At 41.7% G+C, this 14,130-nt stretch overlaps 1 protein-coding gene across 1 annotated transcript in view; it reads right to left on the bottom strand.

The window, feature by feature from the left end:
- The window catches only part of LOC109932275 (protein mono-ADP-ribosyltransferase PARP6), a 123,005-nt gene that overhangs the window by 93,337 nt on the left and 15,538 nt on the right, over positions 1-14,130 (bottom strand). The window contains exons 2-4 of the mRNA XM_048617040.1: positions 10,050-10,207; positions 6,345-6,461; positions 5,280-5,357 (exon numbers count right to left, since the gene is read on the bottom strand). Coding sequence (XP_048472997.1) covers positions 5,280-5,357; positions 6,345-6,461; positions 10,050-10,052 — 198 coding nt within the window. The 5' untranslated portion in view covers positions 10,053-10,207. The remainder of the gene's footprint in view (positions 1-5,279; positions 5,358-6,344; positions 6,462-10,049; positions 10,208-14,130) is intronic.

The raw sequence follows: 14,130 nt of genomic DNA, 5'->3' as shown, positions 1-14,130 counted from the left end.
CAAGCCGCACCTCCATCTCCTACCGACCAACCTCATCCCGCCCCCTTGACCTGTCCGTCCTCCCTGGACTGACCTATCCCCTTCCTAACTCCCTACCTACACTCACCTTTCCTGGCCCCATCCCCGCCTCTTCGACCTGTTTGTTTCCTCTCCACCTATCCTCTCCTCTATCCCTCTTCTATCCGCCTCCCACTCTCTCCCTATTTATTTCAAAACCCCCTTCCCCTCCCCCTTTTCTGATGAAGGGTCTAGGCCCGAAACGTCAGCCTCTCTGCTCCTATGATGCTGCTTGGCCTGCTGTGTTCATCCAGCCCTGCACCTTGTTGTCTCCAATGTCATATTTAAATTGCATTTATTACAGTGATCAAGGCAATCAGTTTGACTTTTGTCAATTGTTGAAACTATCCATATAAAACTCCTGAGATGTTCCCCCAATTGTATTTTCTTTTACTGCACTGGACAAAAATTTGATTGAAGTAACAATTTGTGTTAGAAAGACATTTCTTTCTATGTTGACAAGCCTGAGGCAAGTTGGCCGTTTTATTTAAACTCAAGCAGTAGTCATGGAACAATACTAATATCTAACAGGCTAAAATCTGTGATGGCAATAGTTTGTACTCCATTCTTAGTTTCACTGATATTATCAAATAGTGCATTAAGAGGCACCAGCTATTTTTCTGCAATAATTAGCAACAATTTTATTCTCCCATTTGTAAAGTTACATATACTCAGGGTACATTCCCAGGATCTAAGATGACACCGAAATCAAATCAAATCAATCGGGAGGTCAAAATTTGGGAATTTGAGCCCTATTCTTGGTGAACCACAGCTTTGGACTCAACTTTGCTGATACTGCAACTTGCTTTCAACCAGAGCGACAGACTTCAAAATAGGGCGATCGGAAAACAAATTGAGATTTCTGCCAAAGCCAGCAACAATACATTGGCTGAAATCCACGTTGATCCAGAAATAGCATCTCTTAATACATCCAAAAGTCCCCAGGCTTCTCAACAAACGGATGTGTGCTTTAGTCCTTTCAATATTAATAAATTTTATGTGTCTTTTGAAAGTAAAAGGACATTTCTGTCTGCAAATTCTGTATTCCTACACCAATGCTTGTAATGTTTAACAATCAGTAAATGAGTAACCAGAAGTAAATAGAATCCCTACAGTGTGGAAGGAGGCCATTTGGCCCATCCTGACTCTCTGAAGACCATTGCCAAACCTCCCCCCCAACAGTATCCCTGTAAACCTGCATTTCCCATGGCTAATCCACACATCCCGGGACAGGCAATTTTGCATAGCCAATCCAACTATCTTACACATTGTTGGACTGTGGGAGGAAAACCACACAGACACGGGGAGAATGTGCAAACTCCACACAGAAAATGCCCGAGGGTGGAATCGAACCTGGGTCCCTGGTGCTGCAAGGGTGCAGTGCAAGACGCTGTGCTGCCCCTAATCAAGACACTGTGAAGAATAGTGATGAATCTCAATATCCGTTGTCTTTTCTATATTTAATTTTGTTTGAAAAATCTGTGTTATTAATCTTTAAATCAGCACTGGGATGGAAAGCACTTATGGATGACAACAAAGAAAGCTGCCCAATATCCTAATTATCTCTGAGATGTGGATTTCCCATTTCCCAGAGTTAATTTGGATTGGCTGCTTAGTCAAAGAATCTCCAGGCATCCAGCAACATGTATGTCATCATGCAAGATAAAAAGTTGTTCTCGTAGGTAACAATCCCGGAAGTAAAACAGCTTAACTATCCTTCATATTTTATAAATTTTACAGACGGTAGAATAAAGGTGGAGACATACATATGAGAGGTCGAAATATCATAAGCAAACAGATTCCTAAAAAGAATTGAGGTTAAAAAAAACCCATGGATTTATCATAATACAGAATATAGTCTTTGTACAAATCTAAAATTAGATTTTCAGGGCTTAAGAGATTCTCTAATAATCATTATAGCTTAATAGATTTAAAAACTCAGTTACACCTCATTAACAAGACATAACTTCACAAGGAAAGGTTAATGGTAATATTACAGTGAGAAGAGGGAAGTTCCAGTCAGTTTAGGTGATTTCTAAAGTTTCTAAAGTGTGTGGGGGACTTCAAGAGCACAATTGATTGAAAAATTGAGGTAAAATCACTGATACTAAATTTATTTTTCCATGTTTAACTGAATAAGTGGAAAGCCCATTTTTGCTATCTCTTCACAGGATAATTGCAGTGAGCACTGATGGTTTTGCCATAATTACAGTGGTAAAATTGGGGTTAGTTCAACTGAATTTCGATAAAAAGAGGCCAGTAGCTTATGGAAAATATGATGGCTGTTCAGATGGTTTTGGCAGGTTGCGAAAGAAAGGACCCAGTTTTGATACTCACAATTTCAAAAGATAATGATGGCGTGATAACTGTCACAGGATGCCATTTTGGATCTGAGCTCATTCTCAAGACTTCCTTGGGAGGAATTTTTAAACACAATTTCAGATGTGTAGCAAGTTGGACTTGAACCCAACCCTCATGGGCCAGAGGTAGGAGCCTCTTACTGCACCATAATACCCCAAGCATTTCTATTCCAGTTCTTGTAAATCAAACATCTCAACCCCAGAACATCAATGCAAGAACTTCCTCTGGGCAGATATTTTCTGTTTACAGACATTTAAAAAATCTTTGGAGCAGGAGGAACTTGAACTTGTCTCTCCTGGCCTAGGGGTATGGACAATACCACTGCACCATAAGAATCCAAGGATATTCATTTTTTACTTGGACTCAGACGTAAGATAACAAACTGGGGAGATGTCAACCTTGCTCACAAATTACCTTCCCACCGAGAGATGATGAAAATGATTAAATTTGTCTACATATTATAGACAGATTAATTTGGCAATGTATTCATATGGATAAAATGCAGGCACCAGAACAGAAGTAAGTTGTTCACAATCTGAAGAGCTAATGGGAGCTAGCTAGCTAATGGCACTGTGGCAGTGACCAGCAGCAACAAAGATGAAGACTGGCAAGTAAAAACAATTTATTCACAAGGAGGTAACAGTTGAACTTGATCCTAGCTGATAGTAAATCAAGCCCACCAATGTCAGATTCAGAACAGTCAAGTTCGGAATTGCTCTAAAAAATTTGTGGGTAGACACTAGGGATTGGTTATGCTGACTGCACACCCTTCAGAGTATACCAGTAAACCATGACTCGTTGAAATGTTGGCATAAGTCAAAGAATCATGTGCTGCAATAGTTATGAAAGACTGCTACAGCATGTGTAATGTAGCATGTGAGATGGAGTTTTGATCAGTTTTTTTCTTTCACTTGCTTCCAATTTTCTTTAAGTTCATTAGTAAAATCTGTCCATTTGTACCTGACATTAAAACACCATTTCAGAGTAAACCTAATGACACGTTGGCTGTAATTGCTGAGTTTGACACAGAGCAATCAACTGTCTTTTGTACGGCCCTGGTTTCACCTCTACTTAATGGAAACCAGACTCCTTGTTGTTCTTATCAAGTTATCACAAAATGAAATACCTACTGCAGTGAACATAGCCCTTCTAAGTAGCACTGACTGATGAGCCTTGCTCCAAAGGTTTCTACATCAATTGTCATCAAATGAAACATCATGAACAATTCAAAGAAGGAAGCATTTGAATCATCATCATCATAGAATCCTTACAGTGTGGAAACAGGCCCTTCGGCCCAACAAGTCCACACTGACCCTCAGAGCATCCCAACCAGACCCATCCCCTAATGACCCACCTAATCTACGCATCCCTGAACACTACGGGCAATTTTCCATGGCCAATCCAACTACCCTGCACGTCTTTGGACTGTGGGAGGAAACCGGAGCACCCGGAGGAAACCCACGCAGACACGGGGAGAATGTGCAAACTGCACACAGACAGTCGCCCGAGGGTAGAATTGAACCCAGGTCCCTGGCGCTGTGAGGCAGCAGTGCTAACCACAATGTTCATCCTTCAGAATTATTAGTTATGAGGAGAGAGTTTGGGAAAGGTTAATCCTTCTGAGTTTGGCGCCACAAATGTTGTCACTATTTTGCAAGAGACTTGTGATGTGTTTCCAGTTATTTGATTGCTGCTTTTTTTTGTGATTAACGTCAAGGGCATTTGCGAAGAAAAGTACCCTTCATGTTCCTTGGTCCATGAAGCTTTAAGATACCTTTTCTTAAATAAAACAAGTGAACAGAAATCTAACAAGCCAAATTAATTCACAATTTTTGTTTACTCAGAAGTCTAGTCTTTACACAAGAATCTGTGGCAAAATCATTTTTGTTTATTTGTCAAAAGGACACAAGCATAATGATTCAATTGGCATGTTGAAACTGTAAAGGAGCTGTAACAGGGAAAAGAAAAGGCTGCTCTACTGTTAAGTACCCTCACTATCGTCCGAGTGCAATGATCATAATCATGTTAAAGGCAAGACTTCTGCATCCTAACCTAAATCAAACCATTACCACGTACCCTGAATCTCATTTCATTGATTCACTTCTTCATTTTTCTTCCCTGATAATGTACACTACACAGTAACTGTTCAATAGAAGAGTGTCAATATGCCCCACGTACCAGATATTCAGTGGGGCTATGGCATTGCCAATCTTCAACCGCACTATAACCTTCAATCCTTCCCCAAGCACTTGTTTCACTCCAGTTGCCTTGAATGTACTCTCTGGAACTCACTTTATCAACCAATCTGTCCCTTCCTCTCTACCTTTAAAATCTTCTCAAAGTTCATCTCTTTAAATACCTCTTCTCACTTAAACGCTCTTAACTTTAATATCTGATTTCCTTATCTTATTAATGACAGGTTTTGGGTCATTGTGCAGTTTAAGTTGATAAAATTGGCAGCTGCCTACAGAGTCACAAAATTACACAGTTTAGGAGGAAGCTATTTGGCCACCTTTGTTTTCGTTTGCCCTTCAAGAGAGCAAAAAATTAGTCCCTTTAACCCAATATTTCCCCACAGCCCTATTAACTGTTCCTTTTAGGATATATCCAATTCCGTTCTGAAAATGGCTTTTGAGCTATCTTTGACAACCCTTTCGAGTGAGGAATTTCAAGGCCTATGGATATCCCCAAACTTCCCCATCCATGTGTCGAGTGGCTCTTCAGCATTTGGATTGATGGTTCTGCAAAAGGTAATGTGTTCAATATATTAGCTGCCCTATGGGAATACAGTATTGTCCATCTTCAAACTTAATGACAATGCAATACAGGCTCTTAGTGAGCAATATCTACTTATTGCTTACCTGCACACCATAAGGAAATTCGTCAGAATCATTGTCTCCATCAGAATCATCATCGGTCCAGTACTGGCCTTTGATGTCCTAAAGGAACATGACAGATATAAAAAGAAAGTCAAGTTTTGTACCACATGAACAAAGGTAGCATACAGCTACACAACGTTGCCAAGCTTCAGACAATAATAAGAACAAAATAAATCAAATGGAAATCAAAGTTCATTTAATTAATAGTTAGTTTTATAATCTAATGTTTAATCTGTGGTTTTGTCACTGAACTCGTAATCCAAAGGCTCAGGCTAATGTTCTGGGAATGTAAGCTCAAATCCTACTATCGCAGATGGAGAAATGTGAACTCAATAAAAATCTGTAATTTAAAAAAGCTAGTCTAACAGTGACCATGTAACCATTATTGATTGTCATGAAGACCTATCTGGCTCATCAATATTCATAGGGAAGGAAATCTGCCATTCTTACCTAGTTTGGTCTCCATGTGACTCCAGACCATCTGCAATCTGTGTGACTCTTAACTGGTCAGTTAGAGATGAGCAATAAATACTGGCCTAGCCACAAACACCCCACATCCCGTAAACTAATAAAAATAGGTTTGATCCTTACTTTCAAACAAAATATTACAAATTATGAGAACGAGGCAAGATTGAAGCAATATACAGTTTGTGGTCAAGTGATTTGGCTCCCATGACAGAAACTGGCTTGAGAAGCATTCGCTAAAAAAGAAATTACTTGATACAGAGAGGTGCTGATCTCGGCAATGCATTTTAAGGTGAAGTGTCCAAGGAAGCTATGAGGCTTGCTCAAAAAAAAATGTGCTAGGCTAGGTAGTCTCAATTGTCCATCATGATCCTAGGGGCAGCTGACCCACCAGGTCTGTTAACTCAGTGAAACACTTGATCCGGTGGTGGATGAGGAAGCGACAGAGAACATGGTTCAAACGAAAGAGGAGCAGTGGGGCCAGAGAAAAAGAAAAGGTACCAAAACAAAACAGGAGTTAACTCCCTGATTGGCTATGCTGAGCAGGGTTACAGATAATGGTGTTTCTCAATGCGATCTCACCTGTTGACAACCTTGATTCCCTCCGCCCCATCCTTTCAAAGTCGAGTGAGGAAAGCGCCACACCACTGGGGAAAGCCTCGTGAGGCAGGCTGCACCTCGCTCCGTACTGTTTGCAGCCTGATGTGAGGCCAAGACCATAAGGTAAGACACAAGTTAATCCTTCATACAATGTAGAAGGTACAGTCAAACAGCAAAAGGTACACAGGACTCACTTGAGGTGTTGAAATGAGTCAATGGAAAGAAGTTACCTTCTCGATTCCCTTCCACCTCACTGTCAGTATTTAAATACCATGTTGCTCTCTATTTTTGTAATGAGTACAAATCCATGAAGCTAAGTGATAGCTCACTTGCAACATGAAGGAGATTAATCTGCCATTTAGTCCCTACAAGGGCACGCGCCTCAGTAGGAGTTGGATGGTTTGCCATGGTCCTATTGAATGGTGCAGCAGGCTCAAAGGGCCGAATGGCCTACTCCTGCTCCTATTTTCTATTGTTCCATGGTCATTGTGTACATCTCCCCACAAACGGGGAAGGTGCTTGTATTGAGGCCCCATCAGTGGAGGTTAGCTCTGCTGAGCCAGTTTAGCATCAATACCATTGGATCACAAACAAAAACAGAAATCAGTGAGAAAAGCTCAGCAGGTCTGGCAGCATATGTGGGGTGAAATCAGAGTTAACATTTCAGGGCCAGTGACCCTTCTTCAGAACAGATTCTGAAATACCCACATCCCAGGTGCCATAGAATGAAACAAAATTGGAGGATACAACACAAGAGAGGGCCATTCAGTCCACGTTTCTATTCTATTCTCTCATTCAGTGAGATCACTGATAATCCTGAACTCCACTTTCTTGCCTTTTCCCCATAACCCTTGATTCCCTTCCCGATTTCTATTTCAGCCTTGAATATACTTAATGACCCAGGGTCTATAGCCCTCTGCAATAAAAAATTCCATTAATTAATTACCCTCTGATAGAGAAAAAACCTCTTCATCTCTGTCTTTTACACACAGTCCCTTACTCTGAGAGTATGCCTTTTGGTCCTAGACTCTCTCACAAGGGGAACCAACCTTTTTGCATCTCTGCTGTGAAGTGCCTGAAGAATTGTGTGTTTCAATAACCTTAAAGGCTATGGAGCTCATGCCACACTCTTCCCTTTTCCTTGTGGCCTCCAAATAACTCTCTCTTCAGGTGCTTATGCAACTCCTTTTTGAAAGTTATGATCAAGTCTGCCTACCCCACATACTCAGGGCATTCCAGATCCTAACCCAATCACCATGTAAAAATGTTTGTTCTAAAGCTCATTGCAGTCTGCCTTAGTTATCCCTATTTGGATGAAACTCACTCATTTAGCCAAAGCTCAGCAAGGAACCAACAGGTTCAGCAGAGAGATGGGAGAGATGGGTTGAGAGGAAAGCAACCAAAGAAACTAAATTGTGGGTGAACAAATGAATAAGGAACAAGAGTAGGCCATTCGGCCCTTCGAGCCTGCTCCGCCTGCTCAATAAGATTATGGTTGATCTGATCCTAACCTCAACTCTACATTCCTGCATATCCTCAATAATCTTTCACACCTTTGGTCATCAACAATCTACCTACCTCTGTATTAAAAATATTTTAAAGATTCTGCATTCACTGCCTTTTGAGGAAGGGAATTCCAAGGAAAACAAATCCTCATCTCTGTCTTAAAAGGGTGATGCCTCATTTTTAAACTATGACCCCCGAGTTCTAGAACTAGTGGTGAGTGACGCAGTAGACTAGAGCTTCTGGAGGTTTCAGCTTTTAAGAGCTCGGGTGGCGGATAAAAAAAAGACGCATCTCATCCCATCTTTCGTGGGGCTGAATCCCATTTTTACAAACAGCTCATAGCATCAACATGGCTCAGTGACAGCATTCTCACATCTGAGTGAGAATAGCAAAGGCTTCAAAGCCATCTTTAGGGCTTGAAGATGTAAATTTACACTGGCACCTCAATGTCATTTGGAAGAATCTGCTGCTTCCACTAATTCCAGTTTTCTCAATGTTACAAAATTGCAAACTAAACAAAGAGGACATTTCAAAGCCAATGCTGCAAGACAGCAATGCTAACCACTGGGCCACCAAGCCCACTTAAATTCTGAGATAGTAAGAACTGCCGATGCTGGAGTCAGAGATAACAGAGTGTGGAGCTGGAGGAACACAGCAGGCTGGGCAGCATCAGAGGAGCAGGAAAGCTGATGTTTCGGGTCAGGAACCTCCTTCATTTTCTGAAGAAGGGTCCCAACCCAAAACGTCAGCTTTTCCTGCTCCTCTGATGCTGCCTGGCCCACTTAAATTCTCTTGGTTTCTCTTTGTTGTCTTATGGGTGGGACACAATGGAATGTTCGCTGACGCCTGATGCAACAAAGACCCAATGAAAAGTTTGGTGTTCGGTTTGTTTTAGCAGAAAGCCTGACATTTCAACAACTCCTCTCTTTCATGTTTAAATCCTGTTTTAACCCCTGTTACACCTCCATCAAGAACCAAACCAACTTCCAAGGGGGAAGCCTCCTTCCCCTCTCTTGTGCCCTGTCCACTCCACCCCCTAACCCCATCTCCTACCACAGAATTGTTACAGTGTGGAAGAAGGCCATTCAACCCATCACACCTGCACTAGTTCCACATACTTTCTAATCCACCTGTTTGGAGATGCTATTATGCACCTTTGGAGCAGGTGGGCTTTCAACCTAGCCTTCCTGTTCTTCAAACGTATTGCATTGGTTTGTCTAGTGCGAGTGAGGAAAACTACTGGGTAGCCCAATGAGAAGAAGCTCTTACCCGAAGTAAATTGTAGTTGATTGCATGATAGCAATCAGGTACAAGTTACATTGTGTATGCATATTATATATGAGGGAGTACAACGAAAGTTCACTGGACTTGTTCCCAGGATGGGGTGACTGGCCTATGAAGAGAGATTGGGTAAACTGGTATTCTCTAGAGTTTCATAGAACGAAAGGTGATCTCATTGAAACCTAAAATAAAACATAAAAAGATAGACAGAGCAGATGCTGGAGAAGAGTTTGCTCTTGTTGAAGAGTCTCGAACCGGGGAGAACAATTTAAACATAAGGGGGATGTCACTGACATGAAGGGAACTATTTTTGCTCAAAGGGGTGTGAATCCTTGAAATTCACTAGCATAGAGGCAAAAGTTTAGTCTTTGAGTTTGTTTAAAAGAGAGATTGATAGATTTCTGAACACCAATGGTGTAAAGGGTTATGGGGATATTGTAGGTAGAAGCATTCATTCAGATGATTCTTTTAAACGGTGGAGCAGGCTCATAGGGCAAAACAAGGTAAAGGGTTGGTTAGCCCAGTTGGCGGGTTGGCTGATTTGTTATGCAGAGTGTTCTCTCTCATGAGATAGCAGCTCTATGGTTGGTGAAACTATAGCAACTTCACCTTCTTGTATGACAGCCATCGACGATTAACATGCAGAATATATCTTATTTCGGAAAGAAATAGATGGCCTCTTGAGTAGACACAAACTGTATTTGTTATATAGGACGATTAATAACTGAGAGGGTTAGCCACTAATTGATCATTTCAAATTTTCAATGTCGTTTTACACATAGGATGAAATGTAGGTTTGATGATGGGGTTGCTCGGGCCATTGAAAACATAAAGAAGACCCATATTTTGACATTTGAAAGTTCACAGGAAGTCTATGAATAGCTAGTAAAACTCACTCACCATTTACGCTGAAATTCAGAGACTGGTCTGTGTTCTGACTAGGCCTTGATCCTCCATTCTGACAGAGGGGGCTGGTAATAAATGAAGAAAAGGGCCTGCAAACAATTGCCTGCACCGTGAAATCTCCTTGACAACCAATGATCTCTCAATAACTTCCCCTGTCATTGAAAGGAAGAGAAAAGGGAAAGAAAAATGTCAATTGCGTCCTGTACGAACTATAAATGTAAGAAAGAAGATAATATCTAAAGAGTGATGCCTCAAAACATTTAAAGTAACCATGTTAGCAGTGAGAATTTGCTGCCTGAAAATGGACATGTTGCCTCAGATTAGTTTCTTGCTTCCCATCTGTTTCTGTGGAGAAAGCTGAGGTGAAGCGAACAGCTGCTCACAATGCACCATGGAAATAGGAGATTGACATCTGCGAAGCTTGCAATCATTGTGTCCAGGGACCGTTTAATGAAGAACAGATGTCACTGGGGCAGAAACAATGGCTCGCTCTCAGATGTCTTCATCGGGGTAGAGAAAGCAACAGACACAGCCTGGGCTGATAGCTGTCCACATTGAAGTGTACATGGCCAACATTTCCCACCTGAGCAGACAGCTAAGCGATGAGTGCAATGGAGACCCTTGTTTGAAAATACCAACATCTAATATTAATAATTGATTAACAAATATTATTTTTAGCTCTAAATGGACAGATAAATTATTAAAAACACTCCCACTCCCAAAGCAATCATGGCAACCTTTGACAAAATTCAACTCCAAAAGGTATTGAGAGGAAAAGATATGGGGGCGGTACGGGGGCTCAGTGGTTAGCACAGCTGCCTCACAGCGTTAGGGACCCAGATTTGATTCCAGCCTCTTTGCGACTGTCTGTGTGGAGTTTGCACATTCTCCCTGTGTCTGTATGGGTTTCCTCTGGGTGTTCTGGCTCCCTCCCACAGTCCAAAGATGTGCAGGTTAGGGTGGATTGGCCATAGGAAATTGCCCATAGGGTCCAGGGATATGCAGGCTAGGTGGGTTAGCCATGGGATATGCAGGTAATGGAGATGGGGTGGGTCTGGGTGGGATGCTCTTCAGAAGGTCAGTGTGGATTCGATGGGCTGAATGGCTTGCTTCTGCAGACCCTGGTGAAGATCTCATGGTGGTAGTGTACCTACCTCTGAATTAGGAGGCCCAAATTAAAGTCCCACCTGCTCCAAAGATATGCGATAATGTCTCTAAATGGGATGATTAGAAAATATATTATAAAGCCAACGTAGAGCTCTGTCGTGGTGCAGTGGTACTGTCTCTACCTCTGAGCCAGGAGAGCTGGGTTCAAGTCCCACCTGGTCCAGAGGTGTGTTGTAAACCATCTGAGCAGATTGTTTAAAAAATATAAGCCAGACCAAACCCCTTCCAACTCTCCCTCACTCTTGATAATTTGTATTGTCTTTAATGGGCTAACTATCCATCGGATGATTTAGGGGTGATTCCCTGCTGGAGGTTAGTAGCTAAAAACAAAAAAAAACGGTAATTTGGTGATGGAGAGAAAAAAACTCAGTTGCATGTAGGAGCACTTCTGAATAAATATATATGTGAAAAGAATGAAGCAGACCCAGGGATGGTTCTGCAGAACTGTCTTTTCTGGGCTGGGATGAGCCTATGTATGCCATCAGTCTCAACAACAAATGACATTCTTTTCCAGTCAGGCTTCCTGAGTTATTACAGCGACTTAAACATGCGCCTCTTCCTGCAGTAACAAACTATCACAGTAATATCAGCTCTTTTGGAAAGAAAAAGAAGCTATCCTACTTGTAAGAATGAGCATGAAAACTAAACTCCTACTGGAGAAACAATACATTGATCAATCACATGAACCTTTATAAGGGAGGCAGGAGTATACTGGTATTAGTACTGGACAAGTAATGTAGAAGCCCAGGTGAATGGTTTAGGGGATATGGGTATGAACAGATGTTGAAAGTTAATTTTTTAAAAAATCTGCAATTAAAAAAGCTTGCTTGAATTCTCATCCATGTAACCACTGTCAATTGTTACAGTCTAATAATACAGAGTTGGGACTGTGATGAGGAGAAACGTCTTCATCCAGAGAATGGGAAGCCTGCCAGAGGAAGAGTTGGATATAGTTCTTGAGGCTAAAGGGATCGGACGGTATGGGGAGAAAGCGGGAACAGGGGATTGATTTGGATGATCATATTGAATGGCAGAGCAGGCTCGATGGCCCGAATGGCCTACTGCTATGAAAATCCATCTGGTCCACAAGACAATCCTCAAGCTTCCATGAAACCATTTCATTCATTACTATAGATTTCCTTCCATAAAAATGACATTGCTGTGAAAAGTGTCTTGTTCACTAAAAAAGATGAGTTTTTACAACAGTATTAGTTCTCATGGTCACTATCAGAAACTAGCTTTCAGTTCCAGATTTATTACTGAATTTCAATATCAACAGCTGAGGTGGTATTTGAATCCATGTCCCTAGACTAGGAGCCTCTGGGCAATATTATCACTGCACCACTATGAGTCCCTGATTTCATAATTCATTGTGAGGGAGGAAATACTTTTGACATGACAAATTGAGGGATTAGATTTGGGACAGCATGGTGGCACAGTGGTCAGCACTGCTGCCTCACAGTGCCAGGGACTTGGGTTCAAAACCATTCTTGGGCAACTGTCTGTGTGGAGGTTGCACATTTTCCCCGTGTCTGTGCAAGTTTCCTCCCACAGTTCAAAAATGTAGAGGTTATGTGGATTAGCCATGCTAACTTGCCCCATTGTGTCCACAGATGTGCAGGTTAGTTGGGTTATCCATAGGAAATGCAAGGTTATGGGGATAGGGTGAGGGGGCTGGGTTTGGATGGAATGCTCTTCAGAGAGGATCGGTGCAGACTTGACAGAAAGAACAGCCTCTTTCTGCAGTGTAGAGTTCTGCGATTCTATGAAAATCCACGTGATCAAAAATCCAGAAAGCTATACATCATACCTGAGTTTTCAGGCACATTTGGCACACAGAGGGTAAATTTTCTCAATAAACTCTCTCAGTGTTATGGACCCCTCAAAGGCAACTAGTGTTTCTGGGAAAATTGTTCCATCAGTAAAGTTATCTATCAGATAATGCTTGAAATCACAGCTATATAGGTAGTTGTATTCATCTCAATATTGCTTACAAAAGGAGGGGCAAGTTGGATAGGTATAAAAAATAGTCAACATAGTCCTAGCAGACCATGGGGCTCCTCTCTGATTAGAGAGAGGTGGTGGTTTAACCTGAGGGTCACCATGCCTCAGGTTATGAGAGAGGTTAGGAAGGAAAGTACTTCATGGTAACCTCAGTCAGAATGCATAACTCGTCACTCTGCATTGTGACCAACCATCCAGCCAATACACCTCTTTGAAGATCTAATTGCTTTGTAAATTCAGGTAGCTGCTAAATACTTGTAGATGCAGTGATCAGGAAACTAGGATCAAGAGTAGACTTTCAAACTCACCACCATCCCCCTTCCTTACCTCATCTCATCCCTCACAAGCCTATTACACCATCTCAATAGATCATGGCCAAGTTAGACCTCAACTTTATCTATCCAACTTTTAATCCTTCTCCCTGAAGACCTTTGACAAATACAAACATGTGTTGTTTAAATTTTCAACTTGTGAATGTTGGATCAATCAACGTGTTCAATGTTTTAATCTCATGATTCTATGCATTTAAATAATAACTAAAACATTTTCTGAAGAAGGGTCTAGACCCGAAACGTCAGCTTTCCTGCTCCTCTGATGCTGCTTGGCCTGCTGTGTTCATTCAGCTCTACATCTTGTTGTCTCACTAAAACATTTAACCTGGGATTCCAACAGAGAGAGCCAGCTGGGCTCTGGTTTCAGGTCTCACCTTAAAGACATAAACTCCTTCAGTACTGCACTGGACTCTCAGCCTGGGTTCACACGTTCAAATATCTGGAGTGGAGCTTTGGGGAAATATTTAAGGTTTCCCCAAATTCCTGGCAAACACAGATGACATTTAAGTAACAGAGATAGTAAGAACTGTCGATGCTGGAGAATCTGAGATAACAAGTTGTGGAGCTGGATG

The sequence above is a fragment of the Rhincodon typus genome, chromosome 36 (genome assembly GCF_021869965.1).
Source record: "Rhincodon typus isolate 14 chromosome 36, sRhiTyp1.1, whole genome shotgun sequence".
In the NCBI taxonomy this organism is placed as follows: Eukaryota; Metazoa; Chordata; class Chondrichthyes; order Orectolobiformes; family Rhincodontidae; genus Rhincodon; species Rhincodon typus.
This window is presented reverse-complemented; position numbering and strand designations above follow the sequence as displayed.